This window comes from Nestor notabilis, unplaced genomic scaffold (assembly GCF_000696875.1).
Source record: "Nestor notabilis isolate BGI_N333 unplaced genomic scaffold, ASM69687v1 scaffold10360, whole genome shotgun sequence".
Taxonomy (NCBI): Eukaryota; Metazoa; Chordata; class Aves; order Psittaciformes; family Psittacidae; genus Nestor; species Nestor notabilis.
Window position 1 is genome coordinate 1,549 of NW_009909903.1, and position 16,365 is coordinate 17,913.

Sequence of the window (16,365 nt, forward strand, 5' to 3'; positions counted from 1 at the left end):
ACCCAGAGCCTTCACCACATGCTGGCCTCTTGCTCAAACACCCAACTACCTGCAGCTCTATAGGGGACAAGAATAGGGCAAAGCCAGCAGAAAGGGCCCCAAACCCAGTTAAACCGAGACCAAGGGGTCACACCAGGTTATTGAACCCGAGTCCCTAAAAATAGACCTTCCCAATACGTGATTCTTTATTAACGCCGCATTTCAGAACAAACCCAAACCTGCTATTTTTAGCTTTGACCTTTTCTCTTTCTATTCTGGGGTTGTTTAATTGATGGAGCGTTTCCTTCATGCCACTTGTCCTGAGCTGGTTTTATTTAACCATGGAATGGTTTGGGTTGGAAAGGACCTTAAAGCTCCTCCAGCTCCAACCCCTGCCACGGGCAGGGACATCTTCCACTAGAGCAGGTTGCTCCAAGCCCCTGTGTCCAACCTGGCCTTGAACACTGCCAGGGATGGGGCAGCCACAGCTTCTCTGGGCACCCTGTGCCAGCGCCTCAGCACCCTCACAGGGAAGAGCTTCTGCCTTATCTCCAACCTGAACTTCCCCTGTTTCAGTTTGACCCCATCACCCCTTGTCCTGTCACTCCAGTCCCTGATGAAGGTCCCTCTCCAGCATCCTTGTAGCCCCCTTCAGACACTGGAAGCTGCTCTGAGGTCTCCAGGAGCTTCTCTTCTCCAGGCTGAACAGCCCCAATGTTCTCAGCCTGTCTCCATACAGGAGCTGCTCCAGCCCCTGCTCATCCTCGTGGCCTCCTCTGGACTTGATCCAGCAGCTCCAGGTCCTTCTGATGCTGAGGACACGAGGCTGTGCACAGCTCACGAACATCACTCACTATGGGGGACCAGAGCTGCTTCTGCACCAGAGCTGCTGAATCACTCCCAGATTCTCCCCATTCCCTGTTATTTCAGGAATGTTGAATTTAGGATTTTAATTTAGGAATGTTGAGACATTTCAATAACATCTCAACAACGGGGCTTCAAAAACACTTTAATTAAACATTGAGGAAACAATTCTGAGACCTCCCGGGAGGGACCAAGGGAATTTTGGAGGCCTCCCAAAGGATATGGAAAAGAAGGGCAGGATTTTTTCCCCATTTTCCCTATTTCCCCCTCTCCTGCAGCTCTCCGGAGCTGTGGTTCCCTGGCTCCTTCCTGCCATCAACTCTGCCCCTAAGCAGACATGATGTATTGCCTGGGAATTGTCCCTGCCCACAGGAAACGGAGGCCCCTCAACATCCAACTCCCAAAAAAGTGGGAGAGAAGGGACCTTTGAAGTGGGATTGATGCAGGTTGTTGGGGTGAGGGGTTAGGAGGTACCATAGACGAGAGTTTGGTGGGGTTGCAGCAAGCCAGGTTCAGCACAGGGGGACAAAGAACTAAACAGAACACTCAAAACCCCCCTTTCAACTACATCTTTCCACTGATCGTTTGGTGGAAGCTGTTTCCTTTCCATGGGATGATTTTTAACCTGTTTTAAGTGTTTTTTCTCACAGATTTTCCACTTTCAGGTTATTTGTGGAAGGAGAAATTAAAAAGAAAGCAGAAAAACCCCAAAAGAAGCCAGAAATCACCCACAGCTGGGTGCAGGACACGGGGCATATGAGCCACGGTGCCCAGGGATGGCCAAGATGACGCTGAATGGAGCAGTTCGGTGTCAGATCCAGCTCTAAGCCTGAGGTTGCACCAGGTGGGGCTTTGCTTTGGGGCAAAGAGCCTGATTTAGGGGCTGGAGCAATTGCTTTTACCCCCTTTCCTTTGGCTTTAGCCTCTCGGTCCCATGTGGGACTCTGGGTACCACCACAATGAAGATGCCCAACAGCATCCAAGGCACTGAGCTGCTTTGATGAGTTTCCTTGGACTCAGCTCAGAGATGATCCAAAACCATGTTACCCCCTTGCCAGGGCATCCAGTGATGGGGCTTTGGGGGCTGTGTTGGGCTTTCCCAGTGGAAAAGGCTCTGGACCCAAAAGACCTCATTGAATCCCACCAGCTCTGCACCAAAACTGCCTCTGCTGCCCCCGAGAGTAGGGCCAGGTTGGGGACAAGAGGGACAGGGAGACAGGGATGAGCAGGAGGAGAGGGGACAAATGGCAGCAGGACAACAGGGCCAGGAGAGGGAAATAAATGAGACCAGGAGACTGGGACAAGCGTGACCCAGAGAGGGGACCAGTGGGACCAGGAGGGGGGGACAGGGACCATGAGAGGGGTAAAATGTGGCTAAAAGATGGAACAAACAAAACGAGGAGGTGGGGACAAGTGAAACCAGAAGAAGGGACCAGGAGAACCAGGGGACAAGGACAAGTGGGATCAAAAGGTGGAGGCAAGTTGGACCAGGAGAAAGAACCAGTGGGATGAGGGAACAAGTGGGACCAGGGGACAAGGAAAAGTCTTTTGGCTGGGGATAAGTGGGAGCAAAACATGAGTGGGACAAGAAGAGGGGACCAGAACAACCAGGAGATGGGGACACATGGGACCGGGAGAGGGGACCAGGATGCCAGGTAGTTGGGGCATGAGATGAGCCAAGAGCATCCCCAGGGCTGCTCTGACACCCTGTGACCCCTCCAAGGATGGGGGACACCTCCCCATCCTCTCCATCCCATTTCCTTGGCATTCCCAAGGCTCAACACAAAGCCCAAAGGGATTTGGTGGAGACGCTTGAGGCTCCTCATGGGCACACCGGGAGCCTCCCGACGCCCACACATGCCACAGGGCTCCTCTCCCAAGGGCTGTCCCAAGTTCAAGTTACCAGAATAAGCCCCTGGGTCTCACCCAGAGGATTCTGAGTGTGAAATGCAACCAGTCACCAGGTTTCCAGCGCCGAGGGGGGGGCAGATGTGGCTCCAGCCCGGCCGGCTGGGGGGGATTAAGTCCGATGAGCTCTTTGCAGGCACCAGGAGGGTTTCTTGGATGTTTGAAGGGACCCCGAGTCCCCCAGGAGCCCGATGCAGACCCACGGCACGGCCATAACACGACCACCACAGAACCCCAGACTGGTCTGTGTTGGAAGGGACCTCAAAGCTCCTCCAGTTCCAGTCTGAACCCATCACCCCTTGTCCTGTGACTCCAGTCGCTGATGAAGGTCCCTCTCCAGCATCCCTGTGCTCTGCCAGCAGCACCGCGGGATGTGGTTGACTTGGCCCCTCGCAGGGGTTAACTGCAACCGGAGCCGCTTCGTTTTCCATCCCTGCTGCACTGGAGCCCTTGGGAATTCAGTAGCTCCGTGACCTCAGCCACAGCACACGCAGCCCCGCAGAGCCCCACAGAACCCTGGATCCCTCCCAGAGGAGGTTGGGGTCTTACCCCTCTTTTCCCCCCCAGGACAGGCAGGAGGATGGTGCCGCAGTGCTATAAATCACTGCTGGTAGTGGAAAAGAGACTATTTAACCCCCCACCCCCACCTCTACAGTGTTAGAGCCCAGCACCTTCCCCTCTTTAGAGCTTAATAAAACCCCCTTAATGTCCCACTTTAGTCCGTATTAGCCCCAAATCAACCCTTGCAGGAAGAGATGCCCCAAAACTGAGCCCACACGAAGGCCTTGCAGCTCCTCCATCCCTATTTTTTGCCCTATTTCCATCCCGTCCATGGAGGCACAGCCTGTTCCGTGCTCCTCTCCCCCAGGCTGGGTTTGCAGCCTTCCCCTAAACTCCTGGGTTTCTCCTGAAATCTCACCCCGAGCTGAGATCAGAGGGAATTTTATTATTGACAGATGTTAGGAATGGGAAGAAGCTTTTTGGGACGGGGGGAACTGGAGCCTGGAGGTAGGAATGAGCCGTCTGGAGGCGACTTGTTGTTCCTATTCTCTTTTAAATAGCATAAAGTGGGAAAACCCCCTCAATACAAGTGAAAGGGGGCCCGTAAGAGCTTTGCTGGAACAAAGAAGCATCGTGGCTGGGGGAGACCCACGTTGCCTTTGCCTCCAACCCACAAAGCGCCGCCCGGGCTTGTTTTGGGAGCAGAATTCCAAAGGTTTTCCAGGGTTTGTCTCTCTCTGTACAAACGGGGCTGGTGCAGCCCGAGCTGGTTCCACATCTCCAGGCCCAGGGAGGATGTGCTGCTCTTACTGGGGGGAGCAGCACCGCCAAGTGGTGCTGAGGCAGGAAGAGGCTTCCACAGCCCCAACAGCACCAAAACCTCCACATTCACAGCTTGTTTCACCCTCACATCCCAAATCGGTGCCAAATCCCCCCAAAAACACCTCCCAAAACTCCACAGGAACCTCTTCCCTGCCTCAACCGGCTCCTCTGGCCCATGAGGACCCGGTGAGCAGGTCGGTGGAGAGCATCTCTTAGGGAAGAGATTGGCTGTCTCTCTGTCCCCATAGAGCATCATCTTCATCCCAATTGCTTTGGGATGATGTTTTCAGCCTTCGTTTTCTTGTGGGACTCAGGATTTCCCCCAACTCCTTCACAATCTGCACAGGGGGAAGTTTTCCCAGTCCCAGCCCTTTTCCCCAGGTTTCAGTGAGGTGGTAGAACCCCAGCCTGGTTTGTGTTGGAAGGGACCTTACAGCTCCTCCAGCTCCAACCCCTGCCCCGGGCAGGGACACCTTCCACTAGAGCAGGTTGCTCCAAGCCCCTGTGTCCAACCTGGCCTTGAACACTGCCAGGGATGGGGCAGCCACAGCTTCTCTGGGCACCCTGTGCCAGCGCCTCAGCACCCTCACAGGGAACAGCTTCTGCCCAAGAGCTCATCTCAATCTCCCCTCTGGCAGGTTCAAGCCATTCCCCTTGTCCTGTCCCTCCATCCCTTGTCCAAAGCCCCTCTCCAGGTCTCCTGGAGCCCCTTTAGGCACTGGAGCTGCTCTAAGGTGTCCCCTTCAGGAGCCTTCTCCTCTCCAGGCTGAACAAGGACAGAGTTTGACACCTCCTGAGCCCTGTGTCTCAGCACCCAAACCCAGAGAAGCATCAGGGTATCAGTTATAGGGCACCAACAGGCTGCACCCATGGCTTTGGGTGGAAAAGTGGGTTGGTTTGGGGTTCTTTTGCAGGACACATGAGGTTTTTGTCCCCTGTGGCATGCAGGGAGGAGAGGCTGGAGTTAGCCAACAGCACAGGCAAGCCTAAAGGTGCTATGTAGAAGTAGGTGAGGTTGCCAGAGTTCCTAAGAAATCCATAGGGATTTTTCCTCCTTTATGTTTCACTACCTTGCTACTGATTCAGGTGCTGGCTTTAAGTTTGGGTTCAAACTGAAACAGGGGAACTTCAGGTCTAGCAGAAGGTGTCCCTGCCCGTGGCAGGGATTGGGACTGGATGAACTTTAAGGTCCCTCCCAACCCAAACCTCTCTGTGATTCTCCTTGCACCCTCACATCACAGGTATGGGCTGAGAAAGGCAGTTGTGGCTGCCCTGAGAGATTCCTCCCCTGGTTATGTTTGCACAAAGAAACTGTTTTGTTTCTAACATGTATAAGACAAAAGATCTCAAGAGGACCTTACCTCCTGTAAGTCTTACACCTCTGGGTGCTGAGTTGGCCACGTAGGGTTGACTTCTCTGTTATGTGTTAGAAAAGTTGGAAATCCCAAGCACCCAGTTCACACTTAGGTTATAGAGTGTGGGCGCCTTTGCTGCTTTGGTGGCAGCTGAAGGACCCAGGGGTCTGTGAAGAGTTGAGGGATGGTTGGGAACGAAAGAGTCTTTCTGAGCCACAGGCATTAAGTGAAACTCTTTGACTGCCTCTGCTTGGGTTACACCCTCTGCTTTAGTTTGATGCCAGGTTCTGGCTGTTATTTGACTTCCTGAAAGTCAAACCAGAGCATGAATCCAACCCAAAGAAACCCAAACCCACCAGGTCAGTCCTGCTTCCACCCATCCCCTTCCCATGTTCCCCAAGCTGCCTGCCCAGCTGAGCATTTCAGGCCACTTCCCTTCTCCTGTGGTTACTTTACTCCAAGTCCAGCAGCACAAGGAGTGCTCTGAAACAACCCCTTTGCTTCGGGAAGCCCATGTGAGGACAGGGCTTTGCTTTCATCCACAAACATCACCTTTGGGACACTCAGCTTTGCTCCTGGCTGCTGCTGGTTGCTGCCAGCCGGGCCTCTTAAGGTCGGTTATGAGTGAGGAGCTTGAGTGCAGCAGCTCTGCTCCAGCTCTGTGGAGCTGGGCCAGCAAAAACAAGGTGCGACTGAAGCTGATGCCTTGGGAGGAAGCCTCGTGGTGCTGAAGGATTAACTCCTTGTGGTGCTGGGATGAGGTGGAGAGGAGCCACCCTTCCCCTCTGTGCGTGAAGGAAGGGTTTGTGCCCTTGGTTGCAGCTCAGTGTAAAGATGAAGGGGTCAGTGTGATTATATTCTAGCATCTTCAGGAGGCTCCGTACAAGAGGGGAAAGCCCAAGGGCTGCCCTAACCTTAGCAAGCAGCAAAGACCTCAGTGGCCTTTGGAAGGTGAGCAACATGGTGGTTGCATCACGTTTAGAGCAAGCATGAGCATGAAATATGTGTTCTACCTCTTGATTTAAAGCACAAGAAACAAATGCTGAAGACATCAGGTATCTACATGAGTTTTCACACCCCCTTTTCATCACCTCCCTCCTTTCTTCAGGGCAACAACCAATCTTGCAGGTAAATCTTTAGTAACATGGGTTAGTGGTGGCCTTGGCAGTGCTGGGGAATGGTTGGACTGGATGAGCTTGAAGGGCTTTTCCAACCTGGTTGATTCTGTGATTCTCTGCAGGCACTTGCCAGAGGATTCTGCCTGTCCACAGAGGAGTCTGTGTAAACCAAGCTGGGGAGTCTCTGCTTGCTTGAGTCCAGCCTTGGTCAGCTCGGAGGCTGGTGAACACCCTGTTCCCTGTGTTGAAATCAGGGGTTTTAAAGCCAAAGTTGTTATGGAATCCCAGAACCCAGCCTGGTTTGGGTTGGAAGGGACCTTAAAGCTCCTCCAGCTCCAACCCCTGCCACGGGCAGGGACACCTTCCACTAGAGCAGGTTGCTCCAAGCCCCTGTGTCCAACCTGACCTTGAACACTGCCAGGGATGGGGCAGCCACAGCTTCTCTGGGCAGCCTGTGCCAGCGCCTCAGCATCCTCACAGGGAAGAGCTTCTGCCCAAGAGCTCCATGTTCGTCCCTGCAGGCCTCCTGGTGCTTCTGCCTCACTTCCTCTTTGTCAGGATGCTCCTGAGCTTGGAAGAGGTGATCCTTGGACATTATCCAACTTTCTTGGGCCCCTCTTCCCTCCAGGGGAACCAGTGGGTGTCTTTAGGAGAACAGCTCCTGAATGAGTCTGGCTATTGCCACCACGAGGTGCTCAGATCTCTCCATTAGTCCCTCCTGGCTGCAGGCACTGATGAGCAGGACCTCTTAAAAGAGATTTAAGTAAAAAGAACCAAACTTTAGGACCTATCAGGTGACTTTAAAAGAGAGGAAGAAAGGAAAGATGACATAAACAGGAACATGATATTTTATTCTTGGTTGTCCAAGGAGTCTTTTGCTTTTACACTGGAAACTTGGGCTCAATCATTTCATCATCTCACCAGCGTAGTGTTAAAAAGCAACCTAACAGGGATTTGGATTTGAGCCAAGAAGGAAGGTTTTCATCCCAGATTACCACAAGATGCACTTTCCTAATACCTATTTATCCAAAAGGACATGCATGTTGGGCAGGGGAAGCTTTCCTTGGAAGATACAGCACAAAACCTTTATCCCATCAATCGCAGGGATGAATCCCACAGCCAACACCTCTTGGGCTTCCCTGAGCTTCTTGGCAATTTCACATTTCTAATACTTTGAACACAATAATCACAATTATCAACAGACAATTCCCTAAAGAGCAGGATCTTGAACTTTATTCTCTATGACACAGCACAGCAGAACACAAAACAACAACAGAGGGAGGCGTGGGGAATGAACCTAACCAAAAATGAACACACACAGTGATTTGCTGGTCACCATTAAAGTGCATTCAGCTCCACCTCAGCTCTTCAACCCTGTGTTTAGGCTGTTCCTCCCCTCCCAAGACTGAGCCCCATCGTGGTGGCTGGGGGAGCACGAGATCTTGCAGGCAGGAGGCAAACTGCTCTCATTAGTTCACAGCATCAAGGATGTTGGAGCCCTGAGTTAGCTCCATGCCACGTTAGACAGTGGATTTCATAGCATTTGCTGTCATTCAGAGGAGGAATTTGTTCTCCATCACAGTGTTAAGACTTGTTATGGGGCATCAGGGAGCTCCATCCCCTTAGTACCACGTATCCTGTGGGTTCCTGCCTTCAGGACTGGAAGGTAGGGGACCTGCCTGTCTCAGCTGGAAGGTAGGTGACAATTTGGGCTCTGCTCATACAAATGTCACCCTGAAGGTTTAAATCACCAAAGGACAAAGCTGCTGCTGTGCCTGCTGAAGCCAAAGGATTCAAGCACAACACGCAGCAGCACATAGCTCGGGGCTGGCTCCAGCTGCCAGCCTCTGGAGAGGCTCTAACACTGAGAGAGAAACTCAGAGGAGGGGGAAATACAAGTAAGAATCTCGAAACCCAAAGGTAGAGCCCTCCTATTGCCTTTCACATGTGGGATCTGCTGCACTGCTACACGAGAGACATGCCCCCTGTGCTTCATGCACAGCAGCTCTGCCATCTCTTAGTAGCAACATCTCTGTCCCTTATTGCATAAACCCAACAGAGTGGCCACAGTGGCTCAGAGTGAGTGGAGAAATAATAGTTTGGGACCAGCCATCTGGAGGGAAGCATGTTTGGACGTGCAGAGAGACCTGCTTCCTGCTTGGGCTTGAAAATGAGCCATGGTGATACCCTAGAGGAACACTGCAGGAAGAGCTGGCTCACCTTCAGAGGGCAAAGTCAACCCTGCTCTGGCAGGAGTTTGTCCTCACTGTTGGTGTGGGGCCAAAGCCTGCCTTATGCTCATGGGAAGTCAGTAACCAGCTGCAGTGCTTCTGATTAGTCCTGAGCTTGCTGGGGACTTCATTTGCCTCCAGCTAGAGCTGCAGGTCTCTCGAGCCTTGTCCCTTGGCATTAGGTAGTTGTCACTTGAGATATTAACACAGTGGGATCCACTGCAGAAACACAGATGTCCATATCTGAGGGTATCACCTTCAAATCCCTTTGCAGTCAGCAGAGACAGGCATTCCAGAGTCACACTGTATCACCCCAGCACGGGCATCTAAAACAGGACAGATGAATCATGCTCCAGAAGTATCTGTTTCTCCTCCCTGACTGCAAAAGGAGCCTGGTGAGATCATACACAGACGCCTTTAGGCTAAAGACAGGTAAAATTAGGCAAGATTAATCCTGCTCCAAGAGTGTGTGCTACAGCCTCAAAGATAGTGACAGTCTAACAGATCACCCCAGGAGACATCACAACTTCCACAGTGCTACACGTTGCCTGAGCCTGTCTTTACCCACGGAGAAGAGGAAGTGCTGCCTCATAAATACTATTTACACCAGTTTGCTTAAATTACAACGAGTTTCTTGGGGGGGAGGTAGAAGAGAAAGAGACAGATACTTCGTACTGTGGGAGCTAAAGGTACTGTCCTTCCTGGGCATCCTCATCCCTGTCAGTTGTAGGACAGGTACTGGATTAACCGTGGAGGAATGTTGAGCTTGGCGATCTTCTCCAGCGCCCGCCGCCCGGCTGCTTTCCTCACTGTAACCCTGCAGAGCTGGGACAGGCTCAGAGGTGTTTCTGAAAGGAGAGAAGAAGATCCAAAGTTAGAGCTGCAGCACAGCAAGTGGCTGATCTTCCCACAGACCTCCCAGGGGGTGATGCCTGGAACTGATCCCGCTGGGATCACAAGCCTGGCTCTGCTTGTAAGCGCTAAAGGAAGGCTTTGCAGAGCCGTGGGTGTGCTCTCTCCAGGCTCATCCCAGTGCAAATCCCACTAGGAATAGTGAGTGTAGATGCACTGCACTTCTCCCAGCTCCCTCCCTCACCTGCATCCACCAAAGGCCAACAGTGCCTGCTGAATCACCTGCTCTGATCCACTGGGATCCAAGACTTTCACATTTCCCTTAGTGATGCTGTATTAAGCCTCAGCAACACCATATACAGGAACAAAACCTACTTCCAACACTTCTCTGCCACTCTGTGTCTCCATCTAAGGATCACATTAACCCTTTTTGCTCAGCACTCTGCTGACAGCTCAAATGAAACTCACCAGGCCCCTTCCAGACAGCCCCCAAACTGCATTCAGGAGTTGATGCTCATGCATGGATGCAGTTACAATCAGGCACATTGCTCTAGTCTAGTCTAGGTGTCAGCCATAGAATCCCAGACTGGTTTGAGTTGAAGAGACCTTAAAGCTCATCCAGTCCCAACCCCCTGCCCCGGGCAGGGACCCCTTCCACTAGAGCAGGTTGCTCCAAGCCCCTGTGTCCAACCTGGCCTTGAACACTGCCAGGGATGGGGCAGCCACAGCTTCTCTGGGCACCCTGTGCCAGCGCCTCAGCACACTCAGTGTAAATAACCCCCATTCTTCCTTATAGAAATGAAACTTTATTCCTAATAGAAGAAAAAAGTATTTTCTGGCTTTGCAAACCTTTGTGTGGTGAGCACCTTACAGCCCCTTCTCCCTCTGACTTCATTCCCTGCAGCAGCCCCTCCCCTGAGTTACTCATTGCCCTCATTGCAGTGAAGTGGGCTGCTCTGCCTGCAGCTGAGGCTGAGCAGATTGAACCTTATATGCCTGTAAATACTCCTTGTATCTTGCCAGAGTTTGCTGCCCCCTCTCATCCCAGCTGGCACAATCACACATGTAGTTCCTTCAGCACAGACTCTTGTAAAAGTGCTGGTCTAGTTTTAACAAGTTTTGGGGTTTTTTTGACTGCAGAGGCAGGGATGGCAGCCTCGTAGGTCTGGGGGGACTACAAGAAACCTGGGGAGGAGCTTTGGACAAGGGATGGAGGGACAGGACAAGGGGAATGGCTTGAACCTGCCAGAGGGGAGATTGAGATGAGCTCTTGGGCAGAAGCTCTTCCCTGTGAGGGTGCTGAGGCGCTGGCACAGGGTGCCCAGAGAAGCTGTGGCTGCCCCCTCCCCGGCAGTGTTCAAGGCCAGGTTGGACACAGGGGCTTGGAGCAACCTGCTCTAGTGGAAGGTGTCCCTGCCCGGGGCAGGGGTTGGAACTAGAAGGTCCCTTCCAACCCAAACCGGTCTGTGATTCTATGACTTCTAGAATCATCTAATGCAGTGGTGTTGCGTAGTGGTCTGCAAACGCTTAGAATGATCTGTGAATTACTCCTCTGAGGTCCACTAAGGGTAACCAAGACAAAGATGAATTTAAAGCCATCTTCAAACACCTCAGTTAAAGCTTAATGTGTTCCCCACCCTAAATAAAATGAGTTTTCAACTGGGCTATTTCCTTGACCTGACTTACACATCAAAGCATAAACACTCGTGTTGACATATGACTGGGACCTCAATACAGTGAGGACATGAGTTGGACCATATTACCCTGTCATTCAACCACAACTAGGCAGAGCTAGCCAAGACCAACGGCTGTACATTTGCCACCAAGAACTCTATACCTTTACAGGAAGGTGATCAGGGATCTACAACTCAAAATGGACTGAGAATCATGCAAAGGATCTGACAGTCACTGAATTCCAGGAGCAGGGAATCATCTCTCACTTACTTTCATAGTACTCAAAGCATTTTGCTGTGGGACTGCTGCTCCAAGTGTAATCCGAAGGCTTCTTCCCTCGGTTGTCCCTTGCATAGATGTTTCCTCCAAACTCAATCAGCATCTCCACCAGGTCCACGTTCTTCACCTTTGCTGCGTGGTGCAGGGCTGTCTCGTGAAGTTTAGCAGCATTCACATTAGCCCCTGAGGACAGAAAGGAAAACAAACCTGCTCGTGAAAGCCTCGCTTGACCCGAACTTAAGGAGTGGTTTGACTGGAGGAAAGAAATGCTGTTAAAACACACACAAGCAGCTAGAACAAGATCCAAACATAACAGCAAACAGGAAACCAACCACTGAACACGTTCTCAGTGCTGGCAACACATGAGTTTTCTTCTCTGGCTTTGTGTTTTCCTTGCAGAGGAAGGGTTTGAGTCCATGTTACTGGGTAAATAAGCTGCGGAGTGTGAAGTTCAGAACTGCTAACTGAATCTGTGCTGTTCAAAGCTGTTCCCAGTCACGTCAGTGGAGTATTCCCACTCAGACAAACACCCTTTTCAAGTATTTCAACAGAAATACCCCAGCCCCACAGGATGCTGCAGCTCACCATCAGACACCACTGCAGGAACAAGTTTTAGGTACACATATTTGCTAAGGAAGTTTGGCTTTTATAAGCTTACAGCAAAATGTCCTTCTCGTTCCCCCAGAACTGCTTGTATTGATTCAACTGACTTGTCCAGCAGAGGTGAGACGAACCTCAATGAATCCAAACAACTGACTTTTAGGCACGTGTGGCCACACTGAATCCCCATTACAATCAACAAGGAGAAACAGGTATTTCTGGGGAACCAACTACGGGTGCCCAAGACAGGGAACTGGAGCAGCTGGAAACAAACTAGCTTAGATGTGTGATTTTAGACAAGTGTTCAATGAACCAAACCCCACCCCTGAGCTAAATCTCCTTGTGGTAAGCACGAAGACAAGAAGTCCAACCCCAAATCTGCCCCCAAGTAAGCAGCGAGAAAGCTGGGATGTGAAACCTGGAGCACAGAACTTGAACATCCCGCAAACTCATCTGGGCACTACACTAACCAGATCTCCCCGAGGTATGAAGTGACTTCATCTCTGGTTTTCTGTGCAACATCAAACCCTAACATGTCTCCCAAACACCCATTCAGAGCTATGTGACTGTGCTACCAAAGATGAAAACGTGCCCACAAGTTGATACCACTTTCAGGAAGAAGTTGAATCTTTGCTGAAGAGTTAGGAGTTTTAATAAAGTAAGAGAATGGGAATGCCCCTGGGAACACCACAAACTGGATTTTGACAGGCATACACTGAAATAAATGCTTAAGCATTAAGTTTTGCTCAGGTAAAGGCAAAACCTTTCACCTTTCTCATCTATATCATGCTGCAAATGAATAAGCTCTTCAACAAGAATGCTGTGAGGAGCACTGGAGGAGATGCTGCTCACACCATCACCATCTCCTGTCCACCCAGAAGCAAACCCTGTGGCTGTCATACCTGCCTTAAGCAGCAACTTGGCACAGTCCAGATGCTCCCTGGCACAAGCCACGTGTAGGGGAGTCCCGAAATGGCAGTCGTGAGCCTCCAAGTTGGCACCGACGTCGATGAGGAGCTGCACACACTCTGAGCTACCTTTAGAAAGGGAAAACCCAAGTGAGAAGAAAGAATCCAGCTCAAATGGGAGCATATGGTGAGATGAGATCTGCCTGACCCACCACCAGCCTGGCTAACTTTTGGGGTGACATCTGCAAAATAGAAATGCTTGTAAGCCAATACTATACAGTGTAGGACCAAGACTGAGATCAGGACACGAGAAACAGAGTCCCATCTGCATGGCACTGAGCTAGAGATAACAGGTCCTGCAGGGAGTCATGGAATCATAGAATGGTTTAGGCTGGAAGGGACCTTAAAGCTCTTCCAGCTCCAACCCCTGCCCCGGGCAGGGACACCTTCCACTAGAGCAGGTTGCTCCAAGCCCCTGTGTCCAACCTGGCCTTGAACACTGCCAGGGATGGGGCAGCCACAGCTTCTCTGGGCACCCTGTGCCAGCGCCTCAGCACCCTCACAGGGAAGAGTTTCCTAATAGTCAGGTCAAACAAACCTGATTTCAAAGGTTTGCACTGAATCCCCTGTTGTTCATGGATGTGGTTGTATTGATCCTGCCCTGAGTGGATCCGATCCCTTTCAAGACCACTCCAGATTGACTTTTCTGGTGATGATGATACATCTTAACAAAAAGCAGGCAGGTATCACCATCAAGCCTTAGGAAAAAGGATTAAGAAGGAAAAGCTAAGCAAGAGCACAGCTACTTATTTAAGTAACTACCTGTTGGCCAAAATGCTGTCTCAGCCTTCACAGTCAAAGGGAAACACTGTCCAGGACAGCACACAACAAAAGCAGGGGAGGAGAGAGGAGGTATTACATCTTACAAAGAGGAAACTGAGGCACAAAATGATGAAGTGATTTGGTCACAATTATCTAATGGGGACGTTGCTGCTCTCACATCCAGGCTTTCCTGCTGTTGTATGTGTGCAAGTGGAAGTTCAGGGGAGGAATTACACCCCTCTGCTGCTCCTCCTGCCTCTGCTGCTGTCACAGCCACCCCTAATGCTTTCTCCTGCTCCATAATGCAGATCCAAGCAATCCAGAAGCTTAAGTAGAGGATGGGGAAGCAGAGAATGGCTGCACACACCACACGGCACATCATTTTGGCCTCTGCAGGTTTCTCTTGTCCCCTGGGCAGACCCTCCAGCTGGAAAAGGCTGTGAGACGGACAAGGAACAGCACAGGCAGCAGAGATGTTCAACAGTCCCCAGCACCTTCTTGCCACCTGAGAGCCTCCTCCAGCAGCTCTGAACCACCAGGAGGGATCTAGAACAGAACTACCTGATTAACATGGTCTCATGTCTTAATCAGAGCAATTTATTCCATCTCTGCTTGGATCAGAGGAGAAGGATGCAAAATCCCCTCTGCTCACAAGAGAAAAGCTACTTGTTGGCTGATGGGTTTCTAACTGAGCACCAAGAAGCTGGTGTTTATCAGCCTAAGACCTTACCCTGTGTCTGTCATGTAGGATAAAAGCACCCAAACCAAGGGATGACTTTATTCACCCAACACCACAGTGCTTTGCATTGGGAACTGACTGGGAGATGTGGGAGAAGTGCCCACACAAGGCTGATGCATTTGCAAGCTGTAATGGTCTGATGAGCAACAACAGCTTAAAGTCCACTTAAGATACTTGGCAGCTGCTTATTTCCCCAAACCCAAGCTGCAAATAACTATGGAAGATAAGACCATGAGGGCCTACCATTCATGCAGGCTTCGTGGAGAGGAGAGGCTGTGTACAGGGGAGGGTTCACCTTGGCACCATGGGACAGCAGCACTTTGACACACTCTATGCTACCCGAGGCACAGGCGTCGCAGAGCGGCGTGCTGCCATCGATGTTCCTGGCATCCACCTTCAGGGCAGACAAAAGATGTTAGAAACCTGCAGGCTGCTCTGGGGGATCACTTCTTTTAAACCTGGAAATACTCTGGGCTACGGAAGGAGCTGGATGTTACTACCAGCAACCTGCTCTAACTGCTCCCATCACTCTCAGGAAGGGCACCATGAGCAAGTCTGACAATAGCACCAAGCTGTGTGGTGCGGTTGAAATGCTGGAGGGAAGGGATGGGATCCAGACAGAGCTGGACAGGCTGGAGAGGTGGGACATTGTGAGTTCATGGAGTTCAACAAGGGCAAGTGCAAGGTCCTGCACCTGGGCCAACCCCCAGTATCCATAGACATGATACAGAGCAGCCCTGAGGAAATGGATTTGGGGTGCTGGGTGAGGAGAAGCTCCCCATGATCCAACTTCAGTGTGTGCTTGAGCCCAGAACCCCCCGTGTGCTGGGTGCACCCCCAGAGCGTGAGCAGCAGCTCAGGGAGGGGATCCTGCCCCTCTGCTGTGCTCTGGGGAGACCCCCCCTGCAGCCCTGATCCAGCTCTGGGGAACAGCACAAGAGGGACGTGGAGCTGCTGGAGCGAGGCCAGAGGAGGCCCCGGAGCTGCTGCGAGGGCTGGAGCAGCTCTGCTCTGGAGCCAGGCTGAGAGAGCTGGGCTGGGGCAGCTGGAGAAGAGAAGGCTCCTGAAGGGGACACCTTAGAGCAGCTCCAGTGCCTAAAGGGGCTCCAGGAGACCTGGAGAGGGGCTTTGGACAAGGGATGTAGGGACAGGACAAGGGGAATGGCTTGAACCTGCCAGAGGGGAGACTGAGATGAGCTCTTGGGCAGAAGCTCTTCCCTGTGAGGGTGCTGAGGCGCTGGCACAGGGTGCCCAGAGGAGCTGTGGCTGCCCCATCCCTGGCAGTGTTCAAGGCCAGGTTGGACACAGGGGCTTGGAGCAACCTGCTCTAGTGGAAGGTGTCCCTGCCCGGGGCAGGGGTTGGAGCTGGAGGAGCTTTAAGGTCCCTTTACCCCAAACCAGTCTGATTCTAAGAGATAACTCCAGATGAAGCTCTGACTGTATCTCCAAACACACCTGGGCCCCTGCAGCCAGCAGGAGCTTGACACACTGCGTTTGTCCCCGCAGGCTCGCCTCGTGCAGTGGAGTGATAGAGTCGTAGGTGACAGCATTGACACAGGCTCCACTCTCTATCAGCTGCTGCAGCTGCAGGGTCTCTCCCCTCCTGGCTGCTTCATGAACTGGGGTCCGGTCAGCCCAGAAGCCTACAGAGGAGAGAAGCAATAAGTAAGTAAATAAAACAATACACATGGAGCAAATGGGCTCAGCCACAGC

At 51.8% G+C, this 16,365-nt stretch overlaps 1 protein-coding gene across 1 annotated transcript in view; it reads right to left on the bottom strand.

Moving 5' to 3' along the window:
• Window positions 1-9,459: 9,459 nt before the first annotated feature.
• Window positions 9,460-16,365, bottom strand: part of ASB13 (ankyrin repeat and SOCS box containing 13) — an 8,696-nt gene continuing 1,790 nt past the window's right edge. The window contains exons 2-6 of the mRNA XM_010023538.1: window positions 16,108-16,295; window positions 14,896-15,046; window positions 13,086-13,220; window positions 11,575-11,766; window positions 9,460-9,626 (exon numbers count right to left, since the gene is read on the bottom strand). Coding sequence (XP_010021840.1) covers window positions 9,499-9,626; window positions 11,575-11,766; window positions 13,086-13,220; window positions 14,896-15,046; window positions 16,108-16,295 — 794 coding nt within the window. The 3' untranslated portion in view covers window positions 9,460-9,498. The remainder of the gene's footprint in view (window positions 9,627-11,574; window positions 11,767-13,085; window positions 13,221-14,895; window positions 15,047-16,107; window positions 16,296-16,365) is intronic.